At 42.9% G+C, this 19,157-nt stretch overlaps 2 protein-coding genes across 4 annotated transcripts in view; both read left to right on the forward strand.

The window, feature by feature from the left end:
- The first annotated feature begins 1,124 nt into the window (after window positions 1-1,124).
- Window positions 1,125-7,885, forward strand: LOC139533762 (protein RIC-3-like). The gene is made up of 7 exons (XM_071332109.1): window positions 1,125-1,556; window positions 1,834-2,066; window positions 2,303-2,375; window positions 3,188-3,278; window positions 3,817-3,926; window positions 5,300-6,648; window positions 7,106-7,885. The coding sequence occupies exons 1-6, from the start codon at window positions 1,418-1,420 to the stop codon at window positions 5,605-5,607; spliced, it is 954 nt and encodes a 317-aa protein (XP_071188210.1). The 5' UTR covers window positions 1,125-1,417; the 3' UTR covers window positions 5,608-6,648; window positions 7,106-7,885.
- A 4,832-nt stretch (window positions 7,886-12,717) lies between these two features.
- The window catches only part of LOC139533763 (voltage-gated potassium channel KCNC2-like), an 89,088-nt gene continuing 82,648 nt past the window's right edge, over window positions 12,718-19,157 (forward strand). The window contains exon 1 of one of the 3 annotated variants that reach the window (XM_071332110.1): window positions 12,718-13,954. In XM_071332110.1, the coding sequence (XP_071188211.1) occupies window positions 13,403-13,954 (552 nt within the window). In that variant the 5' untranslated portion in view covers window positions 12,718-13,402. The remainder of the gene's footprint in view (window positions 13,955-19,157) is intronic. The other 2 variants (XM_071332112.1, XM_071332111.1) reach the window with 2 other exon arrangements.

A 19,157-nucleotide genomic window follows, 5' to 3' on the forward strand; every position in this document is an offset into this window, starting at 1 on the left:
GGATTCATATCTCCCTCACTAGCTTTAAGCACCAGCTGTCAGAGCAGCTCACAGATCACTGCAACTGCACATATCTCATCTGTAAACAGCCCATCTATCTACCTCATCCCCATACTGTATTTATTTATCTTGCTCCTTTGCACCCCAGTATCTCTACTTGCACATTCATCTTCTGCACATCTACCATTCCAGTGTTTAATTGCTATATTGTAATTACTTCGCCACCATGGCCTATTTATTGCCTTAAATCCCTTATCTTACCTCATTTGCACTCACTGTATATAGATTTTTTGTTTTCTTTTTTTATTGACTGTATGTTCTGTTTATTCCATGTGTAACTCTGTTGTTGTATGTGTCGAATTGCTATGCTTTATCTTGGCCAGGTCGCAGTTGTAAATGAGAATTTGTTCTCAACTAGCCTACCTGGTTAAATAAAGGTTAAATAAAAAAATAAGCGCGTGAATTGGACCATTTTCCTGTCCTGCATTCAAAATGTAACGAGTAATTTTGGGTGTCAGGGAAAATGTATGAAAGTACATTTCTTTAGAAATGTAGTTAAGTAATAATATAAATAGTAAAGTACAGATACCCCCCCCAAAACTACTTAAGTAATACTTTAAAGTATTTTTACTTAAGTACGTTACACCACTGCGACAATGGGCCTCAAGATCTCATCACGGTACCTCTGTGCATCGAAATTGCAATCGATAAAATGCAATTGCTTAAGCCTGTCCATACCATAACCCCACCGCCACCATGGTGCACTCTGTTAACAACATCCTCAAACCCCTCACCCACACGACGCCATACACATGGTCTGCAGTTGTGAGGCCCTCTGCAGTTTTATTTTCCCCAGCACAAGGTGCACCGGTGTATTGAGCATGTTGTTTAATCAGCTTATTGATATGCGATGCCTGTCAGGTGGATGGATTATCTTGGCAAAGGAGAAACCCCTCCTCTGTTCACTAACAGGGATTTAAACAAATGTGTGCACAAAATTTGAGAAACTTTTTGTGCTTATGGAACATTTCAGGGATCTTTTAATTCAGCTCATGAAACATGGGACCGACACTTTACATGTTGCATATATATTTGTATCAGAATAGATAGGCCGTGACTGGCCTCACACTCCAGTACAATAGGTGGCGGTGTATACACCTAAAAGTTGGATGCGATCCGTCAACCAAATCCCGAAGAAGATGACGAAGAAGAAGAAGAAGAAGCAGCTGTTTATCTTCAGTCAGCACCGTTCGTATGTACCTCAATAGTCAGCACAGGATTTAAGTGGTTTTCAGCATGAAATGGCAATGAGTCAGTTTCCCTTCTGCGTAATAGCCTGGAAACGCTAAAGATTCGGTGTTGCACGTCTGGACCAAAGCCTCCGGTTGTTTTCGTCACTGTTCTGGTGCAGAAGGATATGGTTTTCTCATCGTCCCAGCAAGTGGTGGTCGCATTTACGGCGGTGTTGTTTGCATTTGTGGTGTTCCCTAGAATGTTCGGCGTAGGGTCCGGAGCGAAGGAAACTAGAGGTTTTGATGCACGCTACAACAGAAAAGGTAGCATGAATTTTAAAATAGTATTTGAATTGGCAATGTGACTGTACCGTCATATTGTGTAGGCCTATGCAATGTTTTGCTCCTGCCATGGTATATTTGTTTAGTAGCCTAACGTTTTACTATGTTCAACATTGTCAAACTTATTTAAAACAAGATATCTGTCTGTTTGCAAAAGTGTGCAACATCGTAGCCTCTTAAGCCTTTAGCAATAAGACAACTGTCATGAATAGGCCTGTTCATCACCATCGTCTTCAAATTGTCTCATGTTGTTTCTCAGCGGGTCCGGGACCAGGACCAGGTGCAGTGAGAGGGCAGCCGGTCAACAAGAACACGGCTGGCTCCATGAATAAAGCTCAGACCCTGGAGAACATGCAGCAGATGAAGGTGCTGATGGAGCAGGAGATGAAGGGTGACAAATACAAAACCAACAGCAACAAGGGCTATGTGTTCACGCTGATGCCGCTCTACGCCGTCGGAGTCGGCCTCTTTGCAGCATACAAATTTCTGAAGGTATAGAATGGAGCAGGAATTCCACCATTGAAAAATGTTGTTGCGGTGATGATTGTGATGGGGTTGCTGGGGGATATCTAAACATGCAAGCACACACACACACACACACACACAGACAGACACAGACAGACGGACACACGTGATTGTATGAACTATGGTAATACTGGCAGTCTGAGCCTGAGTGGACTAAACACACATACGGCTCAGACTGTTGATATCTCCCTTCTATCTCTAAGATCAAGTCTGCAGATGACTCTCAAGCCCAAAAGAACAAGGATGCCAAAGGTCCCAAGAAGTCGGAGGAGACAGGTGTGTTCTGTGTCCATGTGGTGTGCCACAACGGTCTGTTTGCATACCTTTGTTTATCTTACCCATCATGCAGATGCTTTTTTTTACATGGTTTTACATGGTGGTGGCTTTGTCTCTTTCTATAGAGAATCAGCTGTTTGTTTTACATGGTGGTGGCTTTGTCTCTTTCTATAGAGAATCAGCTGTTTGTTTTACATGGTGGTGTCTCTTTCCATAGAGAATCAGCTGTTTGTTTTACATGGTGGTGGCTTTGTCTCTTTCTATAGAGAATCAGCTGTTTGTTTTACATGTTGGTGGCTTTGTCTCTTTCCATAGAGAATCAGCTGTTTGTTTTACATGGTAGCTTTGTCTCTTTCCATAGAGAATCAGCTGTTTGTTTTACACGGTAGCTTTGTCTCTTTCCATAGAGAATCAGCTGTTTGTTTTACATGGTGGTGTCTCTTTCCATAGAGAATCAGCTGTTTGTTTTACATGGTGGTGGTGTCTCTTTCCATAGAGAATCAGCTGTTTGTTTTACATGGTAGCTTTGTCTCTTTCCATAGAGAATCAGCTGTTTGTTTTACATGGTGGTGTCTCTTTCTATAGAGAATCAGCTGTTTGTTTTACATGGTGGTGGTGTCTCTTTCCATAGAGAATCAGCTGTTTGTTTTACATGGTAGCTTTGTCTCTTTCCATAGAGAATCAGCTGTTTGTTTTACATGGTAGCTTTGTCTCTTTCCATAGAGAATCAGCTGTTTGTTTTACATGGTAGCTTTGTCTCTTTCCATAGAGAATCAGCTGTTTGTTTTACATGGTGGTGTCTCTTTCCATAGAGAATCAGCTTACAGAGCTGGAGCAGCGGCTAGCGCAAACAGAGAAGATGCTCAACTCCATTCTCACCCAACTGGACCCATTGACAAGTTGGTAAGTAAGCCAACTGACCCATAAACCACGGAGCTCCGGTTTGTCGTCTTTTTCTGTGTAAATATTGCTCTGTAAATAATACCCCATGTAATTAAATACATGTCTGTCGTGATTAAGACCAGTTTATCCTGACCAGGTAGTTACAGCAGTTATTAGGGGACGTTGCATGGTCTTGATAAACTGTTGACACTTTTGACCCTGCTGAATCTAAGAGCGTTTATGGAAATGGGACTCTGGGTGGGGTGTGTTGACCAGGCACCAAATGGGAGATAGTGTTTTACCGACGCACATTTCTGTATCAATTGGGTGTTGGGTGAAGTGGCCCCTAGGGCCTAGACCTTGAGTTTTGACTCTCGGTTTCGCATTTCCCAAGACTAATGGTTAGGATTGGGGAAGCTGATCCTAGATCTGTACCTAGAGAAACTTCACCCCGGAGCTATGACCTGAACCTACGAAGGGCAACCGGTCAGGGACTGCGTGTCTCAGAGTTCTGTCCTCAGTGACCCTGCTCTCTCCTGGCCATTTCACTCCTCTCCAGTGTCAAGTCTGTGGCCCAGGAACAGAAGAACGAGATCATGTCCCAGCTCCAGTCCATCCGCCACCTGATGAAGAAGAGAGGCATGGACTGTCCACCCCTTAACATTGAAGGTATGTGGCCCCACCTCCTGCTGGGACATGTTCATTAGGCACCAAATGGAAGAATACAGACAAATAGGGACTACTTTGGGTTTCAGTTATCAAAGGTGCATACGCACACAAAAAAGACTAAACCTTACGTTCTGCAAGTTTTCCCGCTATGGTTGGTATTTATCATATTTGAACTTGATACGCTATGGTTGGTATTTATCATATTTGAACTTGACAGGAAAGTGTGCGTATCTTCACACACATCTCAGAATCTGCCTACTCACAACTTCTTGTGGTTGAAGAATTGTATCGCAAGCAAATATTGTTATTTTGTGGAAGCTGCGTTGCTTGGTGACACCGGAATTACTGTAATTACTAACAATGCTGATAAACACAAAGCGTAAATGATAAAACAGATTTTCCGTTGGTAAGGAGATCGCTGGGCTTGTATATTTATTATGCAAATCAATCATATCGCAGGACATTGTCCTTTTCTGACATGAATGGTTTATTCCTGCTACTATATGACAAATAATTACCATTCAATAGTTCAAGCTACCTGACAGGAAATAGACCGGCAGCCTAGGCTATTTCAAGTATTTAACAGTAGGCTATGGGGTAGAGTATTACCGTGCAGGAGTGTGACCTCATAACATATTTAATTTCAGAGTCTATACCAAGGCAGGAGATAGAAACACAATCTATTGATGAACAAAATATTGAGCAACAGTTGGTCTTTTGTTTTGAAGCGGTGTGGGCTGTAGCACTTAGTTTAACATTTCTCAAATAGACCGTCAATCTTGCGGAATTTGCAGCCAGAGTTTGGGTCTCGCATGTTTAGTTTGAAAAAGTCACTGTAAAAAGATTCAAACATTCTGCCAACACCCACAATTTGTTGGGTACGCAGATTTTAGGATCTCCACGTGCCCAGAATTTAGTTTGAAATTCAGCACAATTGATAAATGAGGCCCCTGGATAAAAATAAACTATTTTGTTTTCCGTTGCAACAAAAAAATACACTTTTAAAATGTTTTCTGTTGTGTTCCCTATTTTATATTACTTTGGTTTTCTTGGTATGGTATCCAAAATGGGCCAGGTTGGAGCACCTCTCTCCTGAATGGTTTGGCATTCAACTCCAAAAAGTAACTTTCTGACAATTTTTATTTTATTTTTTTACTGTGAACAAACATGTATGGAAAGTTTTTTTGGGGGGGGCAAAATTAAATTAACTTTATTTGTCTTGGGGGAAAGGAGTTGGGCAGCAAGAGTCACACACCCCATCATACATGATCCACATGAGTAGTATTGACATCATGACTCAAACACACCCATCCTGAAATGGGGTGTCTATTTGCGGCGCACGGTCGCAACTTTTGCCCTTTTCCGTCTTTCAGAGCCGCAGTGCGAGAGGAACCTGGATGACCTCATCGAGTCTCTGGCAGCCCACGGCGACACCTCGCCAGAGGTGGTCGCTCCTGCGGAGGACGATCAAAGTGGTGTCGTGAAAGAGGAGGAGCCAGTCCACCTCCAGCAGCACCGCCCTGAATCCAAGGATGAGTACTCAGCAACCGGCGCTGAGGAGGAGGACATGCCCTCCTTGGATGATTCTTGTGAGACCGACATTGAGGACATGGGCCCAGCCCAGAGCATTCCAGAAGAAAGGCCTTCAACTGGGCTCAGACGACGCAACAGGCTGGAATGAACAGAAAAAAGGGCTTGTTTTAAACTGTACATGAATAAAGCCATACATGTATTTTCTCATTCTTCATGGCACTACTGCAGTCTGTTCAATAATGCTCTTGCTTTTGGCTCGCAGTTGAATAAGAAAGGGCAGCTATCAATGTGAAAGGATTTTGTCCAAGGTTGTGTGTGATGAAGGTGATTTTTCTGTGCCATCCCTTAAAGCATAGCAGACCCCTGGCTAGGCCTATGTGTAGGGTTAGTGCTTACTCCTGACAAATAAAATCCCCAGAAGCATAACTCCATATAACCTTTGACTTAGGTCTGGAGGTTTTCCTTGTCACCTGAGTTTTCCATCCTTGAAACAAACATTAGTTAGTATGTAAGGCACCTGTAAATGTGTTTTCGTCACGTGACTGCTGCTTGGAAACCCTGTACATCTCATTATATGCTGCCATCTTTTAGAAAGGGTCTTTACGGCCCTAAATATCAAGACTCCAAAGTGTGTGTTATGCAATCCTGCAACTGACATCCGTATGTCATAGAATAGTCAAAATAATAAAAAATGTCAAACATAGTTAACTATAAATAGCTACATTTAGGTTTTTTCTACTACGTACTCGAGTCTACAAGATACAAGTGCAACCTTGTGACGTTTGGCTTGTGGTATGATTTGCCTGTTTTCAGACATCTTATGCATGCGGTTTTCTCTGAAACTGATCTTGAATGTCCTGGTGAATACAACTGCATGAGTTATCTTACTGGAGGGAGATGCAGGACAATCATGAATGTATTGATGACGTAGTCTAAATCAGGGCTCTCCAACCCTGTTCCTGGAGAGCTACTGTCCAGTGGGTCTCTCCAACCCTGTTCCTGAAGAGCTACTGTCCAGTGGGTTTCTCTCCAACCCTGTTCCTGGAGAGCTACTGTCCAGTGGGTTTCTCTCCAACCCTGTTTCTGAAGAGCTACTGTCCAGTGGGTTTCTCTCCAACCCTGTTCCTGGAGAGCTACTGTCCAGTGGGTTTCTCTCCAACCCTGTTCCTGGAGAGCTACTGTCCAGTGGGTTTCTCTCCAACCCTGTTCCTGGAAGCTACTCTCCAGTGGGTTTCTCTCCAACCCTGTTCCTGGAGAGCTACTGTCCAGTGGATTTCTCTCCAACCCTGTTCCTGGAGAGCTACTGTCCAGTGGGTTTCTCTCCAACCCTGTTCCTGGAGAGCAACTGTCCAGTGGGTTTCTCTCCAACCCTGTTCCTGGAGAGCTACTGTCCAGTGGGTCTCTCCAACCCTGTTCCTGAAGAGCTACTGTCCAGTGGGTTTCTCTCCAACCCTGTTCCTGGAGAGCTACTGTCCAGTGGGTTTCTCTCCAACCCTGTTCCTGGAGAGCAACTGTCCAGTGGGTTTCTCTCCAACCCTGTTCCTGGAGAGCAACTGTCCAGTGGGTTTCTCTCCAACCCTGTTCCTGGAGAGCTACTGTCCAGTGGGTCTCTCCAACCCTGTTCCTGGAGAGCTACTGTCCAGTAGGTTTCTCTCCAACCCTAATCTAGCACACGTGATCCTAATAATTAGCTGGTTGATAAGGGGAATCCAGTTAGTTATAACGGGTTTGTGTGAACCTACCGGAGGCTAGCTCTTCAGGAGTAGAGTTGGAGAGCCCTGGTCTGAATTAATTTGCGTTCTGTTTGGGCCTTTGTCTGGTTTTGTAGTTGAGATTAAGCACTATATGTGTATTTAGCCAACACAACCATGCATTTTTCTCTTATTTTATATTTGTTTCCTTTTTAGTATTTTATGTGAACTATCGTTGACTGTAGTTAACACAGAAGTTAGCCTCTGGTTAGCACCAACCCAGTGAAACTACAGGATAGAACAGAAATCAAATAATCTCATTGGTTTCGCCTTAAATTGCACCCTACCTATTCCCTATATAGTAGGCCTCTGGTCAAAAGTAGTGCACTATGTAGGGAATATGGTGACATGATCTGTGTAGTAATACTGTACCAGCAATCAAATAATCACGTTGTCTGTGTAGAAATGCTGTACCACAAGACTTTTCAAAACACTGACAAATATCTTGTCTTGTGATAACTATAGCTTTGGAGCAAATATTTAGCGAACACACAATTCATATATCTGGAGACTATAGAAACACTGCCATGTTTGTCTCCTGTTTGAGAGGCCATTTGTCTGCTAACTCTATTTATTTTGTATAGCTGTGCTCTTGGGTATGCATAACTGAGGAACGTTGAAAGATGGGAGAAAATGTTCCACTCCTTACTAGAAAATAAAGGTGCTATGTGGCAACCCTTTTTTGTGAATATTTACTCCATTTCATGAATCTGTTTGATGGATTGATTTGATTTGCAGTATCATTCATACCTCAGGCTGGCTCGTGGTTGAATGAGCTAAGCACAATAGAGCTTTAAGTCAAAAACCAACCCACAGCAGGCAGTGGATATCTACTGCTATAATTACACTGAGAGAAGAGCAGTCGGACTGCTCTGTGTGTAATGGTCCTCTGTATACAGAAGATGGCGGTAGAGGAACACAATACTTCAACGCAATTCCCCAGCAGAATCTTTGTCAGACGCTCAATACTTCTAGACCTGCTTGTATCTGAGCAAAATCAAAATGTCAGTTCAAATGTAAAACATGTAAACTATTGCCTCTCTACATTGAGAGAGATCACACATTGTCTGATCGTTGCCTTATAACTGTATATGCCTCTAACCAGACACTGTTATCCAAAGCAACTTACACTGTGTATGTGATTCCCTGCAGGAATTGAACACACAACCTAATCCTGGATGTTGCTGCTTCATGCTCCAACGGAGCTGTATAGCAGTCAGAACCGCATTGCCTTGACTGAATGTCAAACACTTCAAAAATAATTGACCAGATGTTTTAGCAAGAGGGAAGACATTTTTTAAGAAACATTAAAATCCCTAAATAATATCCTGAAGCTATATGAGCTAGACATGTACTGTATACTTGTAGCTTAATTGTGAAGGTTCACAGTAATTCACCACAAATTAATATGCCTCTTTTAATTAGCAGAACGCACCTCAGTTTCCATCTAATCAGGTCAAAATTCACCCCAGAGATTCAACCGACTTTCACTGCAATACCCGAGCTTGTCAATTAGTTAAATAAACTGAAATTACCCTCAGTGGCAGCAAAGGGAGTCCTTTCACATGTAACCAGTGCTGTGACACCAGGGTCATGTTCATCAGGCACCAAATGTTTTGAGTTACATGCCGTATTGAACCCTGTGGTTCTGCTTGTTGTGGTCCTCTTTTCCACACCCACTAAACCCTGTTAAGGAAACTACAGGTTAATAGCGCAACTGACGTCATTTGAAATTTAGAGTTCAAATCACTTTCCAAACTTGAATAATGCATATGAATATGCTGTTTAGCCGAAGGCTGTGTTTACACATCCACCCTAAGAACCCAAAACGGATTTTCATCCTATATCTGGTCTTTTTTTCCGAAAGTCCACACTCAGATTTACATGTGACACATATCAGATTTGCGTATTCACACTGATGTAGGCTCTGAACCAGCACACAGATGCTGGTGCTATAAATCAGAAGTCAAAAGATCAGATTCCATGTGTTGTTTTGTTGTTGCTGTTTACACATTAGGGAGAAGTTCAAATAGGTATCAGATATGCAGAAGATATGAATTGGGCTGCCTGTGTAAACTAAGATAGGCTATGTCACCAAACGGAAGCAAACTATACCAAAACCCTTACTAATTTGGGTTGTGTCCAGAAGTTTATTGTGATGGTTCACTCAAACTGTCTTAGTATTTGTTTAATAGCCCACTGTTAATACGATCCCAAACAGTTTTGCATGTCAGTAGTCAAGTTTTCAAGATGGAGCACTTTCAGCCTGACGTTCAGTGGTCCTGTGCGTACACAACCTTTAATCGTTATTCCTTTGTCTGCCAATTTACACTAAACCTGTAGTATAGGACCACTTAGACTGAGTAAAGTCCTGAATGTTTCTCAAAGGGCTGGTTTCCCAGACACAGATGAAGCCTAGTCCTGGACTAACCAATTTTTATGGAGATTCTCAATTGAGCATGTTTTTTAGTCCAGGACAAGGCTTCATCTGTATCCTGTAAACCAGCACATGGTGTTTGCTGAAGCTCTGTGTGGTCTAAAGACACCCATTGTCTGCCAGGGTATTGTCTGCCAGGGTATTGTCTTGGACTAGTTTGCAATGTAGTCTTTCCTTGATTCTTTGTGTCCTCTCTCCACCTTCATCGTGGAGGACAAACAGAATTGTAGATGCTTGTTCATTGGACATCTTAAATGTCAGCAAGCTAGTCTACTGGGAGAGAGAGAGAGCAGGGAGAGCTCATGATCTGGGATAAAATTAGGATAGGCCGAACAGGACGGCACAAAAAGTTCATGCTGAAATGACGGCAAGGAGGTTGTGTGTTTGTGTGTGTGTTCAGGAACACTGCATCTCAGCCTTCACAAGGTCACTTTCTCATAGTTCTGTGAAAGAGTTAGCTGATGTTTGAAAAGGCTTCCTATTGGCAAGGCTTTGCCAATTCAGTAAGCTCTCAGGACTTTGTATAGAATGAATCGCTTCTTAACAGCCTTCTCTATCACAATTGTAACTAATTATCTTTCATTTACATCCTCAGAGGCAAACTTGTCAAACCCTTTTGAACAAAATGCATTTTTTTGATTAGGCTAATATCCATGAAAACCTTTTAGTTTCCTGACTATAATAATGTCTTTGGTCAAATGGGAGTAGCTTACAGTGAACAAAACATACTAGTGGTCCTTATGCTGGACGTGAGCCATGTTACAATTCCCATCAAGTGGCTTAACCCTTTTGGCGCAATGAGTGATTGCTTTTCATACCAGCGACCCGGGTTCACTTCCCTGCCCCGCCATTCGCTACAATACTATGGCTCCTTGCTCTTGAAGAAAGTATCTTGTTGCCATAGCTCCTTGCCAAATGTTAAATGTTAGCTAAGTGCTGCTATCTGTTCTGTTTTTGTATCAGGCCTGATTTGACACATTCAGACTAGTGCCATTTGAATTTGTCTTAGTTGATTTGCTCTGAAAATATTAATTTGTCTGAACTGTGTAAAATAAGCTGTGAGTACCACACAATGGAAGGTCAAACATTAGCCATTAAGCTAAGCTAGTTGAAGGGTATTTTTTAGGAAATGTCTCTACTCATATGAACCCCCTCCTAGTTTTATGAAAATGTAATCTTTCTGAAAGATGTACATTATATTGTTTATATTAGCTGCTTAAGTTATAGTTGATTCAGATGAAATATATCCATGATATAGATATTAGGCCTACTAGACAGAGAGGGTGGGTAGACCAGAGACATATATTTAAAGAGTTTGGGCATTGTCCTTTCTGCATCTAAATGTGTCTCTGGGGTAGACTATGGCTTAAAATATGAAAAAATGATTGTGTAAAAATTGAACTTGCACTTGAACCCAAATGCATTCAAACCCAGGCTGCAAGACCCCTCCCTGGAGAAATGGCCACGCAGATCTACATGGCTGATATGGGCAGCCTAGGAACCACCTTGGCTCTCTGAAACTTATTTTTTACCCTTCACTTCCTGATAAAGATCAGCTCTCTGGCAGTCTGGCTGTTCTATTTTTAGCAAAGCGCTGTGGTCGAGGGGGGAAATAGATAGGTGCTGCTGGTTGTTTGGTTCTTGTATTGGTCATGTGGAAGTAGACCTCCCACTGGGCACACACTGGTTGAATCAACGTTGTTTCCATGCCATTTCAATTGAATTACATTGAACCAACATATGGATTAGACATTGAATTGGCATCTGTGCCCAGTGAGCTGTTTATTAGGAAAGACCCTTTCAGTCCACATGTGCTGAAGGCCATAATGATGAATGGCTCCCAATAGTATTAAACAAAACGCCAATGAAACAGACGGTTAAACTGCTCTGATCAGAACCATCTCACAGATTGAGGCTCCATTTTGAGAAAAAGCCTAGTTATTCTCTTCTCCTTTTCTATTTACAGCCCAATAGTATATGCAGGCTATAGCCTACTCTTCTCATTGGCTACGGTTTGTAAATTGTAATTATTTTTTTTTTTAAACAAATCAACTTTGAATGGGAGTGGAGTTTTCCCCCTTTGTAGATGAGAAATGAGTTTTCATTACTGTTCAGTCGAGCGTGGCACGTTTTTACGGCATGTACATCGGGGAATATGATGCGCGTAATTATAGCTATCCTCCTCTCAAGGCCTCATCCCGTTGATTGAGCTGCGCTGAGCACATCAAAGGAGACTCGCTCTCTAGTGCCACCCAACCAAGTGTAGACATTCAAAGAGATGTCACATTTTAGGCTTGAATGTCTTGATTTCACGACGTCTTTATTTAGTTTATTTTCCGCATTGGCTAATTCCCAGCACTTTTGTAGCGTATAGGCCTATAGCTATTGCGTTAGTACATAGGCCTATGCGTTATGTTACTCCAAAAAGGGCTCTATGCTTGCTTAATGTATGGCAACACTTAAGGTTCTGTATAGAACCGAAATTGGTTCCATATAGAACCATTGCGTTCCATATAGGCTTCCATATTGGGTTCTATTTGGAACCAAAATAAAAAATGTTGGTTAAATCCAGAACCTTTTTTTCTAAGAGTGTATTGTGGCTGATCTATTCAACAAGTTAACCAGAGAGAGAGACACACTGACCTGACCAGTTCTGTTTTGCTCTTGGCAAGTGGTCCGAATCACGAGTTATTATGAGAATGTAATTGATAGCCAATGTTGCTCGAATTAAACCACTCAGCATGCCATGTAGGCTAAATCAACGTGTTGAAATACAACCCAACAAATGGAACCGAAAGTTTAACTATTTTCCTGCGGTTGCTGATGTCACAGATGTAAGGTGCTGAAAGGACAGCTCCCTCGCTTTGAAAGCGCATCTCGCGTCATTGTGAAACCAGATCGAAGATAATTCCTATAAATAATTGCACAATGAAATGTAGGACCACACTCTGTGATGGAAATAGAACGGGAACCACGTGAGACATGTTTTTCAGTCAAGCAATCTGACCTGTTGAGAACACTCACGTTCAACATCTTATTTCGGCGAATCATAAAAGCTGAAAAAAGTTGCACTAGATATTCGTTGGCATAGATTTCAACTATTTTGATTGCCAATCCAATAATGAGTGATCGTTGCTACATAGCAACATGAGCACGTGTGAGAGGATCGCTAGTAACACGGACGCACACACACACTATAGCAACAGACAACCTGTGTACAGAAAGGGAGAGGGTGTGCCCTTGACGTCGTTTCTCGTCAAAGACTCACATTTCGGAGAGAACCATATCCAGGTTTGCTTACTTGCTATTCATCACGGCATTGTCATGACCTTTAACAAAAAGGGCACAGAGCTCAAGGTTACAAATCAATAATTGGAATGGTTTCGTTTGACTTCACCTGTCCAAGTGTTGAGCGGAGAAGAGAGTAAAGACACCCCCAAGGCACACATAACCGGCGCTGCCTGTGCTTGGAGCTACTGGCTGACAGATCCTTCGCACAAGGAGGAACTAGAGGGAGTCTGACACGCGATAAGATCCTCTCTTCCAACTCACCAACAACGATGAGATTGGTAAAGCACTTTCACCGAGCGTAATGAGAGCTCCAGGCTGAATTTGGAGTGGCTGCTCTCAGCTGAATCCAAAAGGGCTTTCGTGAGATTTTCTAACCAAACTGGGTGTGTACAGCACCGTGCCCGCTGTTACTCTGGACTGCACTCGATATACCTTATTTACCAAGTCATGTCTTATACAGAGCGATGGGTAAGTTCGACGACAACGAGAGGATAATCCTCAACGTTGGGGGAACCAGGCACGAGACGTACAAGAACACGCTGAGGACACTGCCGGGGACTCGGCTGGCCCTTCTTGCCTCCGATTCTGACATCGAGTCCGTTTTGGATCAGCTGCAACAAGTCCCCGGCTTCATAGAGTACAACACGCGGAACAACGAATACTTTTTTGACCGCCACCCAGGGGTATTCGCTTATGTCCTTAACTACTATCGAACCGGGAAACTCCATTGCCCAGCAGATGTTTGTGGTCCGCTGTTCGAGGAAGAGCTGTCCTTCTGGGGAATCGATGAGACGGACGTGGAGCCATGCTGCTGGATGACCTATCGCCAACACAGGGACGCCGAGGAGGCGCTCGACGTGTTCGACATAAACGTTGACAATGGAGACGACGACGAAGAGACGGGGAAAAGACTCGGAATTGAGGAAGTGGTTGATCCTAATATCAGCCGCTGGAAAAAGTGGAGACCTGTGATTTGGAATCTATTTGAGGATCCCTATTCTTCCAGAGCGGCAAGGGTAAGAGCGCGCGCTTGTGTGGAGAGCTCACATAACAGTCCATGCACAACAAGTTCCCCCGATTCCTTCTTTGCACAGAAAAGTGTAATTACATTAGACATCAATTCCTCCTAATAAAATAAAAATGATTACACAAATATAACATACATTATACATTATTAACATTTTTAAATTCGTTGTAAGGGACATAGGTTGTCTGCTTATTCACATTTCAGTGTGCATAAAATATGATTTCCCCACGACTGCTTTCATAAACACATTTTAAACTTGAATATAGTTCAATAATTAAACTCGATATTTTTCCTCTTTTTGTCATACACAAGTATGCATCTAAACATATCAATGCACTATACTTGTGGTGCGTAAATACATATTTAAGTTAAACTACACTACCGATCCATGATAATGAGAATAAGTAGAAATATTTAACGAATTAGATGACAGTTTTTTTTCCTGATACCACCAAATGAGTTTTTTTTCTTCTGTCGGTTGTGTTTGTTTGATATTGAGCATGACGTGTGATAGAGGGGTGATGGAATGGTCCATCGCTCAACAGAGATAGGCTAATGTAGAACCTGTGGTTAGACACACCACCATATTACCAAATCGAGCCATTTATCTGCTGTCCTACACCAGAAACATTACGTATTTGTACCATTTATCTGCAGTCCTACACCAGAAACATTACGTATTTGGCCTTAAGCCTACATTTACGAACAAGATTCGGGCGGTTATTTATTTAAAATTATTAATTCATTTCAAAATATAAGTTTAAAACATATCAATTAATTTTAAATGTTTACCGCAGTAACTCACAACATGAGCCTAAATTCGATTATTGCAACAATGTAAACATGACCTTGAATTGATTGTTTTTGATTGAAATGCTCATGGGCAATTTTACCTGTTGGAGTGAGATGTGCCCCGCATATTAATAGCCTGTGAGAGAAAGTATTTCAGAATCTTTACGTATCGCAGAGGGCATTAGACTAATTGTCACTTACAATTGACTCTTTTGCATACTTGGTTATCTATCAGTTATTTATTGTTGATTTAAGTCGAATTCTATAGGTTGCTGTCAATCATTTGTTCATTGTACACCTGGCAAACGTGTCTTCTCTTACTGAAATGTTAGGGTGAGCCTCCTACATATATATCTACCTATCAGTCCACACCTTATCCATGCGAACTGTATGCTCACATGACCAGTGAAGGACCTGGGTTTACTGGCCTGCAGTTGTTTTGCTCAATAGGCAGTAAATAACCATCTTATTGGCCGACTGGCTGTGGAGTCAGCGCTCCAGAGGCTCCTGGCCACTGTCATGTCACAATGTGTACCCCATCCTTTTCAGACTCTAATATGACCTCCTGTCTCATCTCCCTCCTGCCTAAACGGCCTTGTTTATATCCAGCTCATCTCTCACTGGCAGGAGGCCCATTAATAGCATATCCCTGGGGAGATTGTGCTGATGATGGTGCCTTGAAACAGACAGGTCCGTCTTGAGCTAATAGAATAATGAAGCCAGCAAAGCTTGTCACTCAGAGTAGGAGTGCTGATCTAGGATCAGATCCCCACTACCCATGTAATCATTTTCCATTATGATCGAAAAGGCACAACTGATCCTATATCCGTCCTGGGCTAAAGGCTAGCGCTACCGCTTACAATGAACGGGACATGGACATGGACTCATGCAATAAATCCCACTACGACCTCTGACGAGAGACATCAAACATGCAAAATGACAATATAGGAGGAAGGTCGCTTCGAGGAATATAACATTGTACATTGCGTGAAAGCCCATATGACTGTGTGATCTCGCTTTCCATGGCCGATGTGAGCAAAACGTTAAAACAGGTTAACAATCATAAGGCCGCCAGGCCAGATGGAATACCAGGGCGTGTTCTCAAAGCACGCGCAGACCAGCTGGCAGGTGTCTTCACAGACATTTTCAATCTCTCCTTGTCCCAGTCTGTAATCCCAACATCATTTTAATTGACCACCGTTGTCCCTGTTCCCAAGAGCTCCAAGGTAACCTAACTAAATGACAATCGCCCTGTAGCACTCACATCTGTAATTATGAAGTGCTTTGAAAGGCTGGTCATGTCACACAACAACACCATGGCCGTGCATGACTCCAACACCATCATCATGAGTCAGCCAACAGGGAGGAGGTCAGAGACTTAGCAGTGTGGTGCTAGGACAACAATCTCTCCCTCTATGTTAGTAAGACCAAGGAGCTGATTGTGGACTACAGGGAGGAGGTCAGAGACTTAGCAGTGTGGTGCTAGGACAACAATCTCTCCCTCTATGTCAGTAAGACCAAGGAGCTGATTGTGGACTACAGGGAGGAGGTCAGAGATTTAGCAGTGTGGTGCTAGGACAACAATCTCTCCCTCTATGTCAGTAAGACCAAGGAGCTGATTGTGGACTACAGGGAGGAGGTCAGAGACTTAGCAGTGTGGTGCTAGGACAACAATCTCTCCCTCTATGTCAGTAAGACCAAGGAGCTGATTGTGGACTACAGGGAGGAGGTCAGAGACTTAGCAGTGTGGTGCTAGGACAACAATCTCTCCCTCAATGTCAGTAAGACCAAGGAGCTGATTGTGGACTACAGGGAGGAGGTCAGAGACTTAGCAGTGTGGTGCTAGGACAACAATCTCTCCCTCTATGTCAGTAAGACCAAGGAGCTGATTGTGGACTACAGGGAGGAGGTCAGAGACTTAGCAGTGTGGTGCCAGGACAACAATCTCTCCCTCTATGTCAGTAAGACCAAGGAGCTGATTGTGGACTATAGAAGAAAGAGGGGAGAGCACACTCCCATCCACATCGACAGAGCTTTTGTGGAGCGGGTCGAGAGCTTCAAGTTCCTTGGTGTCCACATCATTAAGGACTTAAAATGGTCCACACACACCCGCACAGTTATGAAGAGGGCACGACAACAGCTCTTTCCCCTCAGGAGGCTGAAAAGATTTGTCATGGGCCCTCAGATCCTCAAAAAGTTCTACAGCTGCACCATCGAGAGCATCTTGACTGGCTGCATCACCACCTGGTATGGCAATATCACCGCCCTTGACAGCAAAGCGCTACAAAGGGTGGTGCGGACCGGAAAACGGTATCGAAGCGTTGGCTCTCAGACCAACAAGCTCAGAGACAGCTTCTACCCCAAGCTATAAGGTTGCTAAATAGCCAGAATGCGAAATAGTCAATTAATGTTACCTGAACTGTCTGCACTGACTCTATCTTGCCCTGACCCTGTGCACATCCACTTTATATACACACAATATACACACTCACTCACACACACTAAGCTTTTAAACCCTCACATATTCACAAACACTACACACACACACGCATACCGACACAACACAAACACACACACACGCATACCGACACAACACAAACACACACACATACATACATACACGCACATTCACACAGACACACTTTTACACTCATTATTTGCTGCTGCTACTCCGCTCTTTATTTTACCCTTATTATTATCTATCCTGATGCCTAGTCACTTTACACTGCCTTCATGTACATATCTACCTCAAATACCTTATTATTATCTATCCTGATGCCTAGTCACTTTTCCTCTGCATTCATGCACAGTGGGGCAAAAAAGTATTTAGTCAGCCACCAATTGTGCAAGTTCTCCCACTTAAAAAGATGAGAGAGGCCTGTAATTTTCATCATAGGTACACTTCAACTATGACAGACAAAATGAGAAAAGAAAATCCAGAAAATCACATTGTAGGATTTTTAATGAATTTATTTGCAAATTATGGTGGAAAATAAGTATTTGGTCACCTACAAACAAGCAAGATTTCTGGATCTCACAGACCTGTAACTTCTTCTTTAAGAGGCTCCTCTGTCCTCCACTCGTTACCTGTATTAATGGCACCTGTTTGAACTTGTTATCAGTATAAAAGACACCTGTCCACAACCTCAAACAGTCACAATCCAAACTCCACTATGGCCAAGACCAAAGAGCTGTCAAAGGACACCAGAAACAAAATTGTAGACCTGCACCAGGCTGGGAAGACTGAATCTGCAATAGGTAAGCAGCTTGGCTTGAAGAAATCAACTGTGGGAGCAATTATTAGGAAATGGAAGACATACAAGACCACTGATAATCTCCCTCGATCTGGGGCTCCACGCAAGATCTCACCCCGTGGGGTCAAAATGATCACAAGAACGGTGAGAAAAAAATCCCAGAACCACACGGGGGGACCTAGTGAATGACCTGCAGAGAGCTGGGACCAAAGTAACAAAGCCTACTATCAGTAACACACTACGCCGCCAGGGACTCAAATCCTGCAGTGCCAGACGTGTCCCCCTGCTTAAGCCAGTACATGTCCAGGCCCATCTGAAGTTTGCTAGAGAGCATTTGGATGATCCAGAAGAAGATTGGGAGAATGTCATATGGTCAGATGAAACCAAAATAGAACTTTTTGGTAAAAACTCAACTCGTCGTGTTTGGAGGACAAAGAATGCTGAGTTGCATCCAAAGAACACCATACCTACTGTGAAGCATGGGGGTTGGAACATCATGCTTTGGGGCTGTTTTTCTGCAAAGGGACCAGGACGACTGATCCGTGTAAAGGAAAGAATGAATGGGGCCATGTATCGTGAGATTTTGAGTGAAAACCTCCTTCCATCAGCAAGGGCATTGAAGATGAAACGTGGCTGGGTCTTTCAGCATGACAATGATCCCAAACACACCGCCCGGGCAACGAAGGAGTGGCTTCGAAAGAAGCATTTCAAGGTCTGGAGTGGCCTAGCCAGTCTCCATATCTCAACCCCATAGAAAATCTTTGGAGGGAGTTGAAAGTGCGTGTTGCCCAGCAACAGCCCCAAAACATCACTGCTCTAGAGGAGATCTGCATGGAGGAATGGGCCAAAATACCAGCAACAGTGTGTGAAAACCTTGTGAAGACTTACAGAAAACGTTTGACCTCTGTCATTGCCAACAAATGGTATATAACAAAGTATTGAGATAAACTTTTGTTATTGACCAAATACTTATTTTCCACCATAATTTGCAAATAAATTCATAAAAAATCCTACAATGTGATTTTCTGGATTTTTCTTTCTCATTTTGTCTGTAATAGTTGAAGAGTACCTATGATGAAAATTACAGGCCTCTCTCATCTTTTTAAGTGGGAGAACTTGCACAATTGGTGGCTGACTAAATACTTT

The sequence above is a fragment of the Salvelinus alpinus genome, chromosome 11, assembly GCF_045679555.1.
Source record: "Salvelinus alpinus chromosome 11, SLU_Salpinus.1, whole genome shotgun sequence".
NCBI lineage: Eukaryota > Metazoa > Chordata > Actinopteri > Salmoniformes > Salmonidae > Salvelinus > Salvelinus alpinus.

What these genes read in the sequence shown, in the direction of transcription:
- LOC139533762 (XM_071332109.1), top strand. Translation starts at nt 1,418, where the DNA reads ATGGTTTTCTCATCGTCCCAGCAAGTGGTGGTCGCATTTACGGCGGTG. An exon ending in CAAGAAGTCGGAGGAGACAG is followed by an intron (nt 2,376 to 3,187) that starts GTGTGTTCTGTG and finishes CTCTTTCCATAG; the next exon opens with AGAATCAGCTTACAGAGCTG. An exon ending in TCCACCCCTTAACATTGAAG is followed by an intron (nt 3,927 to 5,299) that starts GTATGTGGCCCC and finishes TCCGTCTTTCAG; the next exon opens with AGCCGCAGTGCGAGAGGAAC.